This window comes from Trachemys scripta, chromosome 11, assembly GCF_013100865.1.
Source record: "Trachemys scripta elegans isolate TJP31775 chromosome 11, CAS_Tse_1.0, whole genome shotgun sequence".
NCBI lineage: Eukaryota > Metazoa > Chordata > Testudines > Emydidae > Trachemys > Trachemys scripta.
The window spans coordinates 67,143,909-67,157,802 of record NC_048308.1 but is presented as its reverse complement, the minus strand read 5'-3'; the positions used below and the strand labels follow the sequence as shown (position 1 = coordinate 67,157,802).

General features: G+C 42.0%; 1 protein-coding gene across 2 annotated transcripts in view; it reads right to left on the bottom strand.

Moving 5' to 3' along the window:
- The window catches only part of UBE2F (ubiquitin conjugating enzyme E2 F (putative)), a 129,202-nt gene that overhangs the window by 62,474 nt on the left and 52,834 nt on the right, over positions 1-13,894 (bottom strand). For both annotated transcript variants that reach the window (XM_034785505.1, XM_034785504.1), the window contains exon 6: positions 2,582-2,639. In XM_034785505.1, the coding sequence (XP_034641396.1) occupies positions 2,582-2,639 (58 nt within the window). The remainder of the gene's footprint in view (positions 1-2,581; positions 2,640-13,894) is intronic.

Sequence of the window (13,894 nt, the reverse complement as noted above, 5' to 3'; positions counted from 1 at the left end):
AGGGTTTGAGTAGTAGTCTCTATGATGGCATCTGAAAGGAACAGTTTTGTAATGGTGGCAGCCTGACCATTTACAGATCTACTAAAAACACGAGGCTACAGAGGCCAGGTCTACAATACAGACTTATATCGGTATAACTATATTGCTCAGAGGTGTGAAAAATCGACACCCCTTAGCGACGCAGTTATACAGACATAACTCCCCACCCATCCGCCCCCTGGGTAGAGCTTCTCCTGTCAACGTAGCTACCACTTCTCAGGAAGGTGGATTAACTACGCCAACAGGAGAAGCTCTCCTGTTGTCATAGTAACTTTTCACTAAAGCGCTGCTGCTGCACCATTGTAGCTCTGTACGTGAAGACAAGCCCCAAGAAACAAGAAGGAGGCATAGTGACAGAGTTGATTAAATCAAGAAATTGACAGACTAATAAAATTGTTAGAATAATAAATAAAATAATAATAATAATAATAATAATAATAGATACAACAAAGCAAAAGGAGGGGGCAATATGGGCAAGAAAATATTGAGCCAGCAGGAAAATATTGGTCTTTTGGATGACACAACAAAGCCTGTTTGGATGGAGGTCAAGGTTAAAAAAATGTAATGGGCCAATCAGACCTTAAATATTGATAAAAATCACGTTTGCCAGCTCATGTGCTTATTCTCATACAAGTTATACGGTGAAACATTTATTAGATGGTCTAAGAAAGTAAGTTGCAAAACTCAGAAGAGAAGAGGAGAAATTGTTCATAAATTAAGCTGGAGCCTGGAGTTACATATCCAATGATTTTTTTTGCCCAAGGTTGATTTCTAGGACAACTTTGGGGGCGTATGTAGTGAAAACAGGAATATACTAAAAAGTGCATGCAGATACTGCTGACACTAGCACTGTGTGGGCTGATGTCTCCAGCTAGCCAACAATGATTAATCAGATTGAGGCGTCATGAAGAGAACTTCATCTATTTTCTTTAAAAAACAGAGAGAAAATAGGGTATGTTAAAAATTAAAAAATAATTTTAAGCTTGAGATTCAGCTTTCTTGTGAAGGACAAAAACTGAAAAAGAAGTTAACATTCTAACATTTAACTGTGGAGGTGTTGCAGAATTAAAACATGATTTTAAAGTTCTAAAAGTTATGACTTTTGGCATTCAAAATCAAATTCCAATCTTCCAAATATATTATTGTGATTATTTTATAGCACGAGCGCTATAGTTTACTGTCTATTGTGTCTGCTTCACAAGCACAGTCCTTATTTACATGTACATCTCTACCCTGATATAACGCGACCCGATACAACACGAATTCGGATATAATGCAGTAAAGCAGCGCTCCGGGGGGTGGTGAGTGGAGCAGCAGGGTTGTGCACTCCAGAGGATCAAAGCAAGTTCGATATAACGCGGTTTCACCTATAACGCGGTAAGATTTTTTGGCTCCCGAGGACAGCGTTATATCGGGGTAGAGGTGTATTTACACAACTTGTGTGTGTCTTGTAGTATCCACAACAGTGATAAGATTACATAAAATATGTTCAATTACATTGCACATGAACGGTTTATTGGTAGGGAGATTCTCTCTCAACCCCACCCCCAAACCTGTCCTTAGTTCTAGCCTTCTAGTTTGTGGCTATTATGTTGCTGGGATGCAGCTTGTTCCCCACATGGCCTATTACCGGAGCAGATCATGCTCTGATTGTGCAATACCCAAATATGGCAATTTTGTGTTGCTTACTGTTCCTAACACTAAGGTGAAACAAGTTTCCTGAATAGGTATTGACAAGAACAAAATCTGCGCACTACATCTTCTTTTTACTGGAGTCTATCTACTTTGAAGATAATAGCTAGATATTTAACTGATCCACCTCTTCAGAAACTTCTTCTACTGACAGTCTCAAAATTTCAAACCGTATAACGTCAAAGTGCACCATGGATGTTTTAGTCAATGACAGCAGTGTCCACAGTGCTCAGCAAGCTAGAACACTGGAGATTTACATCCTGGCTTATTGAGCACCAAGTCTCCATGTAGACAATACCAAAAATCTCAATGTCATTGAAGGGTTATTCACATGAATAGGGTTTTGCAGGATCAACCCTTACTATTAACCAGTCTTTCAGCAGGTAAAATGTTGCCCTATAAATATAAGTTCAAGAGTACAGAGAACTCTCTAAAAGAGCCTAACATTAAAGCAGATGGGATGAAGTTTCTTCATTAGTAGCGAAGAGTCAGTTTACAAGACAATATAGATATAATATTATGACTAGCTTTTTAGTTTGCCAAAGCATTGGTTTTTATTTTATATCCACATTTGTCTATACAGCTACGCTAATGAGTTTTAACAAATAAAGTTAAAATTAATATTTTGATAAGGCAGAGAAAAGAAACAGTGCTAAGTACTAAAAAAAGATCTTCATGTTTTAATAAATGAGGCACTGAGGCTCTTCTGAAGGCAAAAATATTAAACTAACTTTTATAGAAACATCAATACTGTTCCCCAAACCTGGCAAAGCGTATATTTTATAAACATGAACTGTTCAAAAGGTAACTACATCAAAACAGATTTTTATAGCTAAAAAAGAAATGGTACCTTTAATGTTCTAGTTGGAGCCCAGCCCGTGCCATCAATTGAATGTTCTCTCAATAAACTGGAACAGACAAGGAGGCAGACATTATACAATACAATCTGAAACGGAGAAGCAGTTAAGCTTACTTAAAACTTTATTGACTGCAATCTCTTCACAAAAAATCAGAACACTAAACTTTTATATCCCTCAGAAAATTAGGAAATATTGGTTTCTCTTGGGATGCAGAAATTACACCTTTTTTGTATTATATGAAGTATTTTGAGCTGTTAAAAATCCCTATAAATATGACAAAAGGGGGAAACGCCCCCAAACTAACTGTTCTTTCAATTTCATTTTAGAACTCCTGATCTTCACAGCATAATCGAAAATAAGGAACTTTAAAAAAATCCAGGGGTTTACAGAACTGAAAACAAAAATATAATCAAGCATGTATAGATATAACAAATGAGATAACAAGCCTAACAACGTCCCGTCTTAACTGCTGTACACACAGACACACACAAACAAGCAGTTTCTAGCATGTCCCTCTCACCTATAGCCTGGGTGCCGGTGGGGCTTGCAGAGCACCCTGAGAATCACCAAAATGTAGGCTATTTCATGAGAACATAAGAGCGGCCATACTGGGTCAGACCAAAGGTCCATCTAGCCCAGTATCCTGTCTACCGACAGTGGCCAATGCCAGGTGCCCCAGTGGGAATGAACAGAACAGGTCATCATCAAGTGATCCATCCCATCACCCATTCCCAGCTTCTGGTAAGGCAGGGGAAGGGGAGATGTATTTTGCCAGTAGCGGCATCCCTTATGTTGAAAGAGCTTCATTTTCAGCCGACTCGGCGCTCTTACTCCACCAGCGGAGGTGGTAGTAAGAGCCGCCGACGGGAAGCCGCAGAAGTCGATTTTGCCGCCGTCCTCACAACGGGGTAAGTCGGCTGCAATACGCCGAAGTCAGCTACGTTATTCACGTAGCTGAATTTGAGTATCTTAAATCGACTCCCCCCTGTAGTGTAGATGTACCCTATGTTGCACAAGGCACAACATTTTTCACAGTCCTGAGCAATGTAGCTAGGTCTATCTAATTTTTAGATGTAGACCAGGCCTCAGATCTGCAGAAATAAAAGGCTAGTGCCCCATGCCTACTTGGCAATAAAAAGTGCTGCCAATTTACTACCACCTTGCTACAGATACCTTTCTACTTTTCACTTCAAGGGGTTTTACTGAACTGGTGTTTTATTTTGCCATATTTTAGCTACCTCTAGTGTCATCCATAACTAATCCACAACAAAATCTTAAAAACAATCCTCCCCCCCCCAAAAAAACCCCTAAATTAGAGTTGATAGAGTTGACCGCATAAATAATATGATTCAGTAATCAAAGCTTTCCTATATGGTAATAACAATGAAATCACTATGTGATTAGCCAGTATTCTAAGGATAGCTATGCAGTATTAGGAAATTAACCTGTAATAAAATGTCCTATGTTTTCCCTAAAATTCATTAGTAATGACACCAGGCAACATGAATCCTTGCTAGCTGTGCTACTCAACTAATTATCTTCATCCTTCTGTTGCCTTAATGCTAGTCTCATGGCTATGCCCTGATAAAGAGAAAATTTTCAACTATCACCACATGATTCAAGATTTACTTCAACAGCACAGTGAACTACAGTAGAACCTGAGAGTTACAAACACCTTGGGAATGGAGATTGTTCATAACGCTGAAATGTCCATAACTCTGAGCAAAACGTTATGGTTGTTCTTTCAAAAGTTTACAACTGAGCGTTGACTTAATACAGCTTTGAAACTTTACTATGAAGAAAAATGCTGCTTTCCCTTTTTTTTAGTAGTTTACGTTTAACACAGCACTGTACTGTATTTGCTTTATTTTTTCTGTCTCTGCTGCTGCCTGATTGCATACGTCTGGTTCCAAAGGAGGTGTGGGGTTGACTGGTCAGTTCGTAACTCTGGTGTTTGTAACTCTGAGGTTCTTCTGCAGTACTGCCATGCCCGGGTGGCTGAAATTTGTGATTTCCTCCAAAAGGAAGCATTTTGGTGGAAATCACAAATTCTGCAGAAAAAAAGAGTTCTGAAGGGAGCATTCATTCTGACCAAATTCTGCATTACGTAGTGGTGCAGAATTCCCCTAGGAGTATATTCTTCTAGCAGGAAAGTAAAGTATGAATGATCTGAAAAAGGATTTTTATGAGTACGTAAAGGATAATGGTATTTTTAGCTTGATTTTAGTGCTGCTGCCCTCATAAAACTTTGCTAAATTAACGCAATAGAATTCATTGGTGGGCTGGGCCTTGGATGTGGCACCAAGTACCCTGTTCAACAGCTGCTTGGCTGGCTGGTCCTTGCTCACATGCTCAGGGTCTAAACAGATCACCATGTATGGGGTCAGGAAGGAATTTCCCCCCAGGTCTGATTGGCAGAGAGATTAGGTTTTTTCCGCCTTCCTCTGCATTGTGCGGGTGCAGGTCACTTGAGGATTATCTTGCTATAATCTCATTTAATTATTTGTCTGCGGGACCTCAGGCACTGTTGCATCTCAATTCCCCCTATTCTCCGGCTGTGGCACTTAAAAAGTCTAGTCTCCTGTGGGCTGTCAAACTTTGGTCCAATTTCGGTTGTTGGGTTTAGTGTTGGGTGTTGATGATACACAGGAGGTCAGACAAGGTTGATCTGGTGACCAATTCTGGCTTAAAACTATGACAATCTCTAAACCTGTTCAGATAATTTACAATGATTTAAAGTCAGGATTAAATAAATTTACATATAAAAAGCATAAAAGTACTTAACACTATAACTCTATAGATCTCAAAGTGCTTTAACAAAGGGCTGCAAGGATCACGAGACCCATTTTAGAGATGGAGAAATGGAGGTTCTGGGAGAGGAAGCGACTTGCCCAAGGTCACACAGCAGGTAAATAGCATAGCCAGGAAAAGAACCCAGCCTCTTGAATCCTAGGTCAGCACATTATCCCCTGGAGCACTGCCTCTCAAGAAAGCTTTCATGAGATTGAAGTTGGATCTAGCTGAAAATGTGCTTTGAGTTATTGAATGATTTTCAAAAAGAAATTTCACGCAAATAATTAGAATGACTGAAAAAGGACAGCAAAAACTTGCCAGTTTTCAAATTTCAAACTAGGCTGATTCACTGGTCACATATAAAGCCCCACATCAGTCCTGGCCAAGATTCATACCTCTGACGGCACACACAAATATCTGGCTGTGGCAACTTTGATCTTGGCTCCATTTCCTCTCCCTGATGCAGTGACAGAGCATGGAGCATGAAGCTGATACATATGAAAACTTTTAAATTCCCTGCTTTGCCTGAATCTAGGCAGGCAGAGAACTTCCAACCAGGCTTCCCAAACTGCCACTCCCCCTACTCCTCCAGAACTGAGGCCTCTCTATCACCATATTTAACTGGGGTGCTTGGAGTTTATACTTCCTCCAAAGGCCGGGGGGGCGGGGGAGAAAGACTCAAAGTGTAACCCAATTTCTAGTGGCAAGGTGCAAAGCAGCAGAAAGCAGGTGCCCAGCGCCGAGCAGCTATTTGGGCTGCTCCAGGGATGTTTCATCCCACAAAAGCTACTCTAAGGCCAAGGGCCAGGAGAGGGCACTTTAGGTCACTCTGGGCCCCAAAAGGAGGATGACAGAACTGGGGAAGGACTGGAGACCAAGCGAGCGTTTAAGAGCTAAGATAGAAGGATGAGGAAAGGAGAAATGAAGGGACAGAGAAGGTGAGGAGAGCAGGAGGAGAGTGACAAAAAGAAAAAACCCAAAGGACAAGGACAAAGCATAGAGAAGAAGAGAGAATGGAGAAATAGGAGAAGGTCTGAAACAAGACGTGGGGAAGAAAAATAAAAATCAGAGGCCTATAGAGGACAGGGTAAAGAATACACTGGGGGAGGGGACAGGGTTGGCAATTGGTCCAGATTATTTCTTTGGGGGGGGGGAAAAAGTCACTATCCCACTGGTATCCCCCTTTCCTGTCACAGTCCTAAGAGTGGTGAGAAAATCTGTTCTCACATCCCCAGTCCACATCTGGCACCAGTGTAAGTATTGTGGTGAGGTAAATGGGGCAGCATGAGGGGAAGGGACAGGGAAGTACAAGAGAAAGGGACCATGGTGAAAGAACTGAGAGGGAGTGACTATGTGAAGAAGATCTGAATAAGCAAGAGTGTGTGTGAATGAGTACATCTCTGGTTAGAAAGTCCCACTGAGTTGATTCTCTTTCGCTATATTAAAAGGTTGGGGTAGTAGAGGGGGAAGGGAAGACTTGCTGGGAGGGTGTTCTCTCTGAAGTCTTTGTGACTATGAATCATAGAATATCATGGTTGGAAGGATCTCAGGAGGTCTTCTAGTCCAGCCCCCTGCTCAAAGCTGGACCAATTCCCAGACAGATTTTTGCCCCAGATCCCTAAATGGCCCCCTCAAGGATTGAACTCACAACGCCAATGCTCAAACCAATGCTCCCCCCCATGGAGCTTTCTCTGGGCTCCCATTTCGCCCCCCCCCCCCCAATAAACTAATTTAGTGACCTTCCGGACAAGCTGCAAAAGACAGGCGTTTGATAGGGGTTTGGATATAGTGGAGGGTAGCCTTCCCAGAATGGTAAAGAGAAGAAAGGAGGTTGGGTTTTTGGGTAAGTAATTAGCTGGCTGAGATCCTGTTTGAATTGATTATTTTAATGCTGTTGGGATTTTATTGTAGTATTAATTACATCTTAGCCACCTAGAACCTTCTATAGGTGTCTATTATTATTATTAAACTATATAAATAAATAAAATAAATATCCAAAAGCCTTTTTTGTGATGCTCTGGAATCAAGTCGCATATCTGGTCTTGTTCAAACCCTTAAGTGTGCTATATTACACGTGAGAAAGCTTTTTCTGTGAAGATGATTTGGAAAAGCTTTTCCAAATCCATTTAAGCCTCTATATCAGTAATGTGTACACGTACTACAAAATACATATGGATTTTTAAACAATTGAAAAAAACAGCTCCTCCGTTTACCGTATCTGCAAAGACTTAACATTCAAGATTGTGTTTTTCCTTAGATGATGGCAAAAGAAGCACTTAAAGGCAGTAGTGGAGGGATTTGCTGCTTTTTACCAACTGGTGAGGTCATCAACTCTTGCAGGAAAACCAAATTCCTGAACTAAATAAAAGCGCAGATACAGTAGCTTAGAATACACAACTGTCAGAAACTAGCTGCAATAAAAACAACGAGGAGTCCCTGTGGCACCTTAGAGACTAACACATTTATTTGGGCATAAACTTTCGTGGGCTAAAACCCACTTAATCAAATGCATGGAGTGGAAAATACTGTAGAGAGGTATAAATAAATACACAGCATATGAAAAGATGGGAGTTGCCTTACCAAGTGGGGGGGGGAGGGTCAGTGCTAACGAGCCAATTCAATTAAGGTGGAAGTGGGCTATTCTCAATAGTTGACAAGAAGGGAGGAAAAAAATCACTTTTGTAGTGTTAATGAGTTCAATGTAATCAAGGTGGCCCATTTCAAACAGTTCACAGAATGTCAGGGTTGGAAGGGACCTCAGGAGGTCATCTAGTCTAACCCCCTGCTCAAAGCAGGACCAATCCCCAGACAGATTTTTGCCCCAGATTCCCTAAATGGCCCCCTCAAGGATTGAACTGACAATGCTGGGCTTAGCAGGCCAATGCTCAAACCACTGAGCTATCCCTCCAGGGGACTCAGGGCATGGGGTTGAGGTGCGGGAGGGAGCTCAGGGAAGGGGTTTGGGATGCAGTCTCCACACGGCGCCGCTTACGTGGAGTGGCAGCAGGGCTAAGGTGGGCTCCCTGCCTGCTCTAGCCCCGCACCACTCCTGGAAGCAGCTGGCACCATGTCCCTGTGGCCCCTGGGGAGGGGGGGCAGAGGGCTCCATGCGCTGCCCTTCTCTGCGGGTACCTCCCTCGAAGCTCCCATTGGCCGCAGTTCCCTGTTCCTGGCCAATGGGAGCTGCAGGGGGAGGTACTCACAGGGGAGGGCAGCGTGTGGAACCCTCTGCCCCCCCTCCCCAGGGGCCACAGGGACGTGGTGCCGGCCGCTTCCAGCTGTGGCACAGGGCCCACGGCACCACAGGGGTGGCAATCCCCATGGGCACCTGATGGTCCGGATCCGGCCCGTGGGTCATAGTTTGCCCACCACTGTCCTAAGCACTCACTAACTTTCAGAATTATCTATAGATGCGACCCAATTCTGGCAGCAATAAAGTGCATATATTTACATCACGTCTTTTCCAGGCTAACACTGGCACACGGAGGTAAACTAGTCTCTTCCATTCCTCTGCCATTTGCTACAGCGTCCATCTGTTCTATGGTATTGAGATTGACTGTTCTGCCCTCCCTGCTAAAGATTCCTCTTAAGATTTCTTTTGGGTGCTCTCGTTTCCCCACACTAGTTGGTTTCCACTTGACAACTTCATGTGGGAGTCTGTGTGTTGGCATCTGGAGTACATGTCCCCAAAATGTCTAGTACTTTCTTCTGAGGGTGGAAACAAGCCGCTGATTGGTGATTTCTTAGATCTCTTCATTGGTAATGAAGTTTTTCCAACCAATGCCCAGAATCTTTCATAGGCACTTATTTTCAAAAGCATCTAGTTTTCAGTATAACATCTCTAGCTCTCATATGTTAGCACAGATTACATTTGAATTGAAAATTTTCCATTTTGTTCTGGTGCTATATATCTGATTTCTATACGTTGTTAAGTTTAGTAAATGCTATGGATGCCTTTTCTACCATTGAGGTCACTTCCTTCTTGAGGTCTCCATTGGCCAATATGGTGCTGCCCAGATAGATGAACTGTTCCTTGATATTTCTGCATTCTAATCCGATGTTACTACTTGATGTCTGGGTTTCAAGGATGTTTGTTTTACCATCGCTAATTCTAAGCCCTACATGGTCTGAGGTTTTTGATGGGCTGTCTTTGTAACTATTCGGAGATGTCACTCAGTAATGCAATATCAGCAAAGTCTAGGTCTTCTAGGCATTTGCCATTTACCCATGCTACACCACTGTTTGTGTTGCTAATATACTTCTACAGTATCCAGACCATGGGAATGCCAAACAATAAAATAAAGATAAAATACAGCCCTGTTACATGCCAGTGTTCAGATTGAACCACTCTGTTGTCTGGTTGTTCATCCTTCCAGGGTGAAGAAAGTGTGCACAGCTTTCTTTATATACAGTATATAAAAAGAATTTGAAAAAATACTCTTATAAAATAAGAATTACATCCTACAGCAGTAAACAAATACGATTGAGAGATCAGCCTCAGAAAAGATTCACTTCATGTAAAAGAACACCTTCTTTGTCAACAGAACAGTTTAGAGTTTCTGTAAAAATCGAGATATTTTCCTTTCAGCATTGGAAGGAATGTTTCTCAAGCCAAGATCAGATTCAATTTCAAGGGGGAAAAAAAGAACCACTTTCAACAATGTTGACCACTTGATTCCACAACAGAAAAAGCGAATGCAAAACACAGTAAAATCTTGGGATGTTGTCTATCTCCAGGCTCAGACATTCTGATATAATGTATCAATTAATAATAATGGTCAACCAAGTAAGTGGATGAGATCAAATAGAAAAATCAGAAACGTACAGCAGAGGTTCAAGAAAAGGGTATATTGGAGCATGAAACAAACCACAAATTATGTATTTGTGAGGGTTCCTGAAATACGCCAGAAGCTAGCATCAATGGAGGCAACATCACATTGAAGAAGGCTATTCAATATTTCAGTAAAACATAGTAATCCTCAAAATATTTCTAAGTTTTCCTAACCAAATCTTTATAAAATTTATTAAGGTGAGTTTTACATGTTTTTTGGGTCTTATTATGGAATGGTTTCCTATAAGATGCATATTGGAAAACATAATCCCAAGTGTACGTACAAAATGATGGGGTATGAATTAGCTGTTACAACTCAAGAAAGATCTTGGAGTCATTGTGGATAGTTAAGAACATAAGAACGGCCATTACTAGGTCAGACCAAAGGTCCATCTAGCCCAGTATCCTGTCTTCTGACAGTGGCCAATGCCAGGTACCCCAGAGGGAATGAACAGAGCTGATAATCATCAAGTGATCCATCCCGTGGCCCATTCCCAGCTTCTGTCAAACAGAGGCTAGGGACATCATCCCTGCCCATCCTGGCTAATAGCCATTGATGGATCTATCCTCCATGAATTTATCTAGTTTTTTTTTTTTTAAACCCTGTTATAGTCTTGGCCTTCACAACATCCTCTGGCAAGGGGTTCCACAAGTTGACTGTGCGTTATGTGAAAAAATACTTCCTTTTGTTTGTTTTAAACTTGCTGCCTATTAATTTCATTTGGTGACCCCTAGTTCTTATGTTATGAGAAGGAGTAAATAACACTTCCTTATTTACTTTCTCTACACCAAGTTCTCTGAAAACATCCGCTTAATATGCAGCAGCAGTCAAAAAATCTATCAGAATGTTACAACTCATTAGGCAAGGGATTGATAGGGAGACAGAAAATACCATAATGTCATTATATAAAACCATGGTACGCCCACAGCTTGAAGATAGCGTGCAGTTATGGTCACCCCAACTCAAAAAAGATACATTAGAAATGGAAAAGGTACTACAGACAAGGGCAACAAAAATGATTAACAGTATTGAACGGCTTCCATAAAAAAGTCCCATAAAAAACCTGGGACTGTTCAACTTGGAAAAGAGACGACTAAGTGGGATATGATAGAGGTTTTAAAATCACAAATGGTGTGGAGAAAGTGAATAAGGAAGTATGATTTCACATAACAGACGTCCTGGGGTCACCCAATTAAATTAATAGGCAGTAGGTTTAAAGCAAACAAAAGGGAGTATTTCTTCACACAATGTACTGTCAATCTATGGAACTTGTTGCCAGGGGACGCTGTGAAGGCCAAAGGTATAACTGGGTTAAAAAACCAATTAGATAAATTCATGGAGAATAGATCCATCAATGGCCATTTGCCAAGATGGTGAGGGATGCAATCCCATGCTCTGGGTGTCCCTAAGTCTCTGAATGCCAGATACTGGGACTGAATAACAGGGGATGGATCATTTGATAATTGCCCTGATCTGCTCATTCCATTTGAAATACCTGGCATTGGCCACTGATCGAAAACAGGATACTGGGCTAGATGGACCATTGGTCTGACCCAGAATGGCCATGCTTATGTTCTTATGATGATCATATACCATAATATAAACATATTTATTTAGGAAATAGAAATTCAAGTTTGGAAAAAATGCTAGTTAAGTATTTTAAGTAGAAAATAAGTCAGGAATAATTTTGTACCTAATTTCATTTCCTGAAAACCCACTGCAGACACAAAATAGGTCTACAAAAATTGAAAATCAGGTCCATAAAAAGCAGTAGTTATTGTAGGCTTTTATTTCCAAATCTAGTACCAAATTCTCTGATACTGAATTTCTCCAACATAACTGTCTCTCATAGAAAATACAGTATTTTCCTACTTGGATTAGCTGAAATTTAATCAAAATTAAAAGTACTCCTGAAAACTTCATCACTCTTTAGTACATTTTAAAGATTTCTTGCTTTTAAAGTAAAATCTTTCACAATCAGACCAATGCAGGGATTTCAGCAGACTCTAAAAGAAAAATGAGCAAAGCTCTGCATTTCCAAAGCCAGTTTATGTAAGCAAACGTGTTATTGTAAGTAAAATGTATGTGCACTATTGCGAAGACATGCAGCACCACCACACACTTTATTCCTCCCATGGAGCATTCTGACAGGCATAGAACCAGCATAGTAAAAAGCGCACACAAAAATGCTTTAGCACTTTGTACTTTGATGATAATTAACTCCTTAGAAATACAGAAAATAGAACATGCTTCTGAAACAATAGTTTGCACAATCCTTGCAGCTTACTAGACTATATGCCTGGCTGCCATATTTAAGGTACGACAAGCTTTCCTATTAAAACATCATAGTCTTCTGCCCAATATGGTGCATAAAGATATTACAATCTTTAAATTTAAAGAGCACAGCTATATGAAAAACAGGGTTTTCTTAAATTAATTTCCTTATCTACCATATGTCATAAGCCCTATCTTGGATTTTAAAACAGATTTATTAATTTTGTTTATTTTCACGGTTTATGCTGTATTTCTTTTTTGCATTTCTATTAGCTTGGAAAATGACAAACTTGTCACCCATTTGATTTTTGCTTATAATCAGTTTCTAATCAATTTCACTATCGGGTTCTCATGCTGTAAAATTTAGGTTACAATTGTAAAGCAATGTTTATTTTTAAAAAATTACCTTACCCATTCATAAGCCGAATTTTTTTAGTAAAAAAGGGAAGCACCAAAGAAGGGGATCGGCTTATGAACGGGTACAGAGGGAGAAGTGAGACACAGCCCCTCCCCCCAACAGATGGAGCAAGGAGAGGCAGCACAGCCAGAAGGGAAAAGTCTCTCCGCTTCCGGCCACGCTGCTCTCCCCCCAGACTCTGAAGCAGCTGCAGCTCCAGGGCTGCCCCCCAGAGCAGGCTGTGGCCGCGCCGCCTGGCCCGCCGGAGCATGCTGCAGCCGTGCCGCCCGGCCCAGCCCGCTGGAACATGCTGTGGCCTCGCCACCTGGTCTGGCTCGCCGGAGCAGGCTGCGGCCGTGCTGCCCAGTCTGCCGGAACAGCTCCAGCCAGGCCAGAGACATCCTCCCCCGGCCCTCCCCAGATAAGGTGGGAAGGGATGGGATGGGGAGAGTGTGAGGGTCCTGGGCTAGGGGTGGGGTCATGTCCGGGGTGGTCACAGGGGTTACTCCCCTGACTCCTAGCTTGTCTCCCCAAAAACATTTCCCCACCAGTTGCTGTCCCAGCCCATCAGGATAAGCAGCTGGTGCCCCGGGACACTTTGGGCATGTCTTCACTACCCGCCAGATCGGCGGGTAGCGATCTATCGGGGATTGATTTATCACATCTAGTGTACACACGATAAAATCGATCCCCGATCACTCTGCCGTTGACTCTGGAACTCCACCGCAGCGAGAGGCAGAAGCGGAGTCGACAGGGGAGCGGCAGCAGTCGACTCGTCGCCGTCCTCACAGCCAGATAAGTCGACCTAAAATACGCAACTTCAGCTACGCGACCCGCCCCCGTAGTGTAGACCTAGCCTTTGTTTATTTAGGTTTACCTCTGTGCCTGCGGACGCTCAAGGTAAACAAACCATCTCAGCCCACCAGCAGCTTATCCTGATGGCCTGGGAGCCAAAGTTTGTTGGCTCCTGAATTATAGGGTCGGCTTATGAACGGGTTATAAAATTT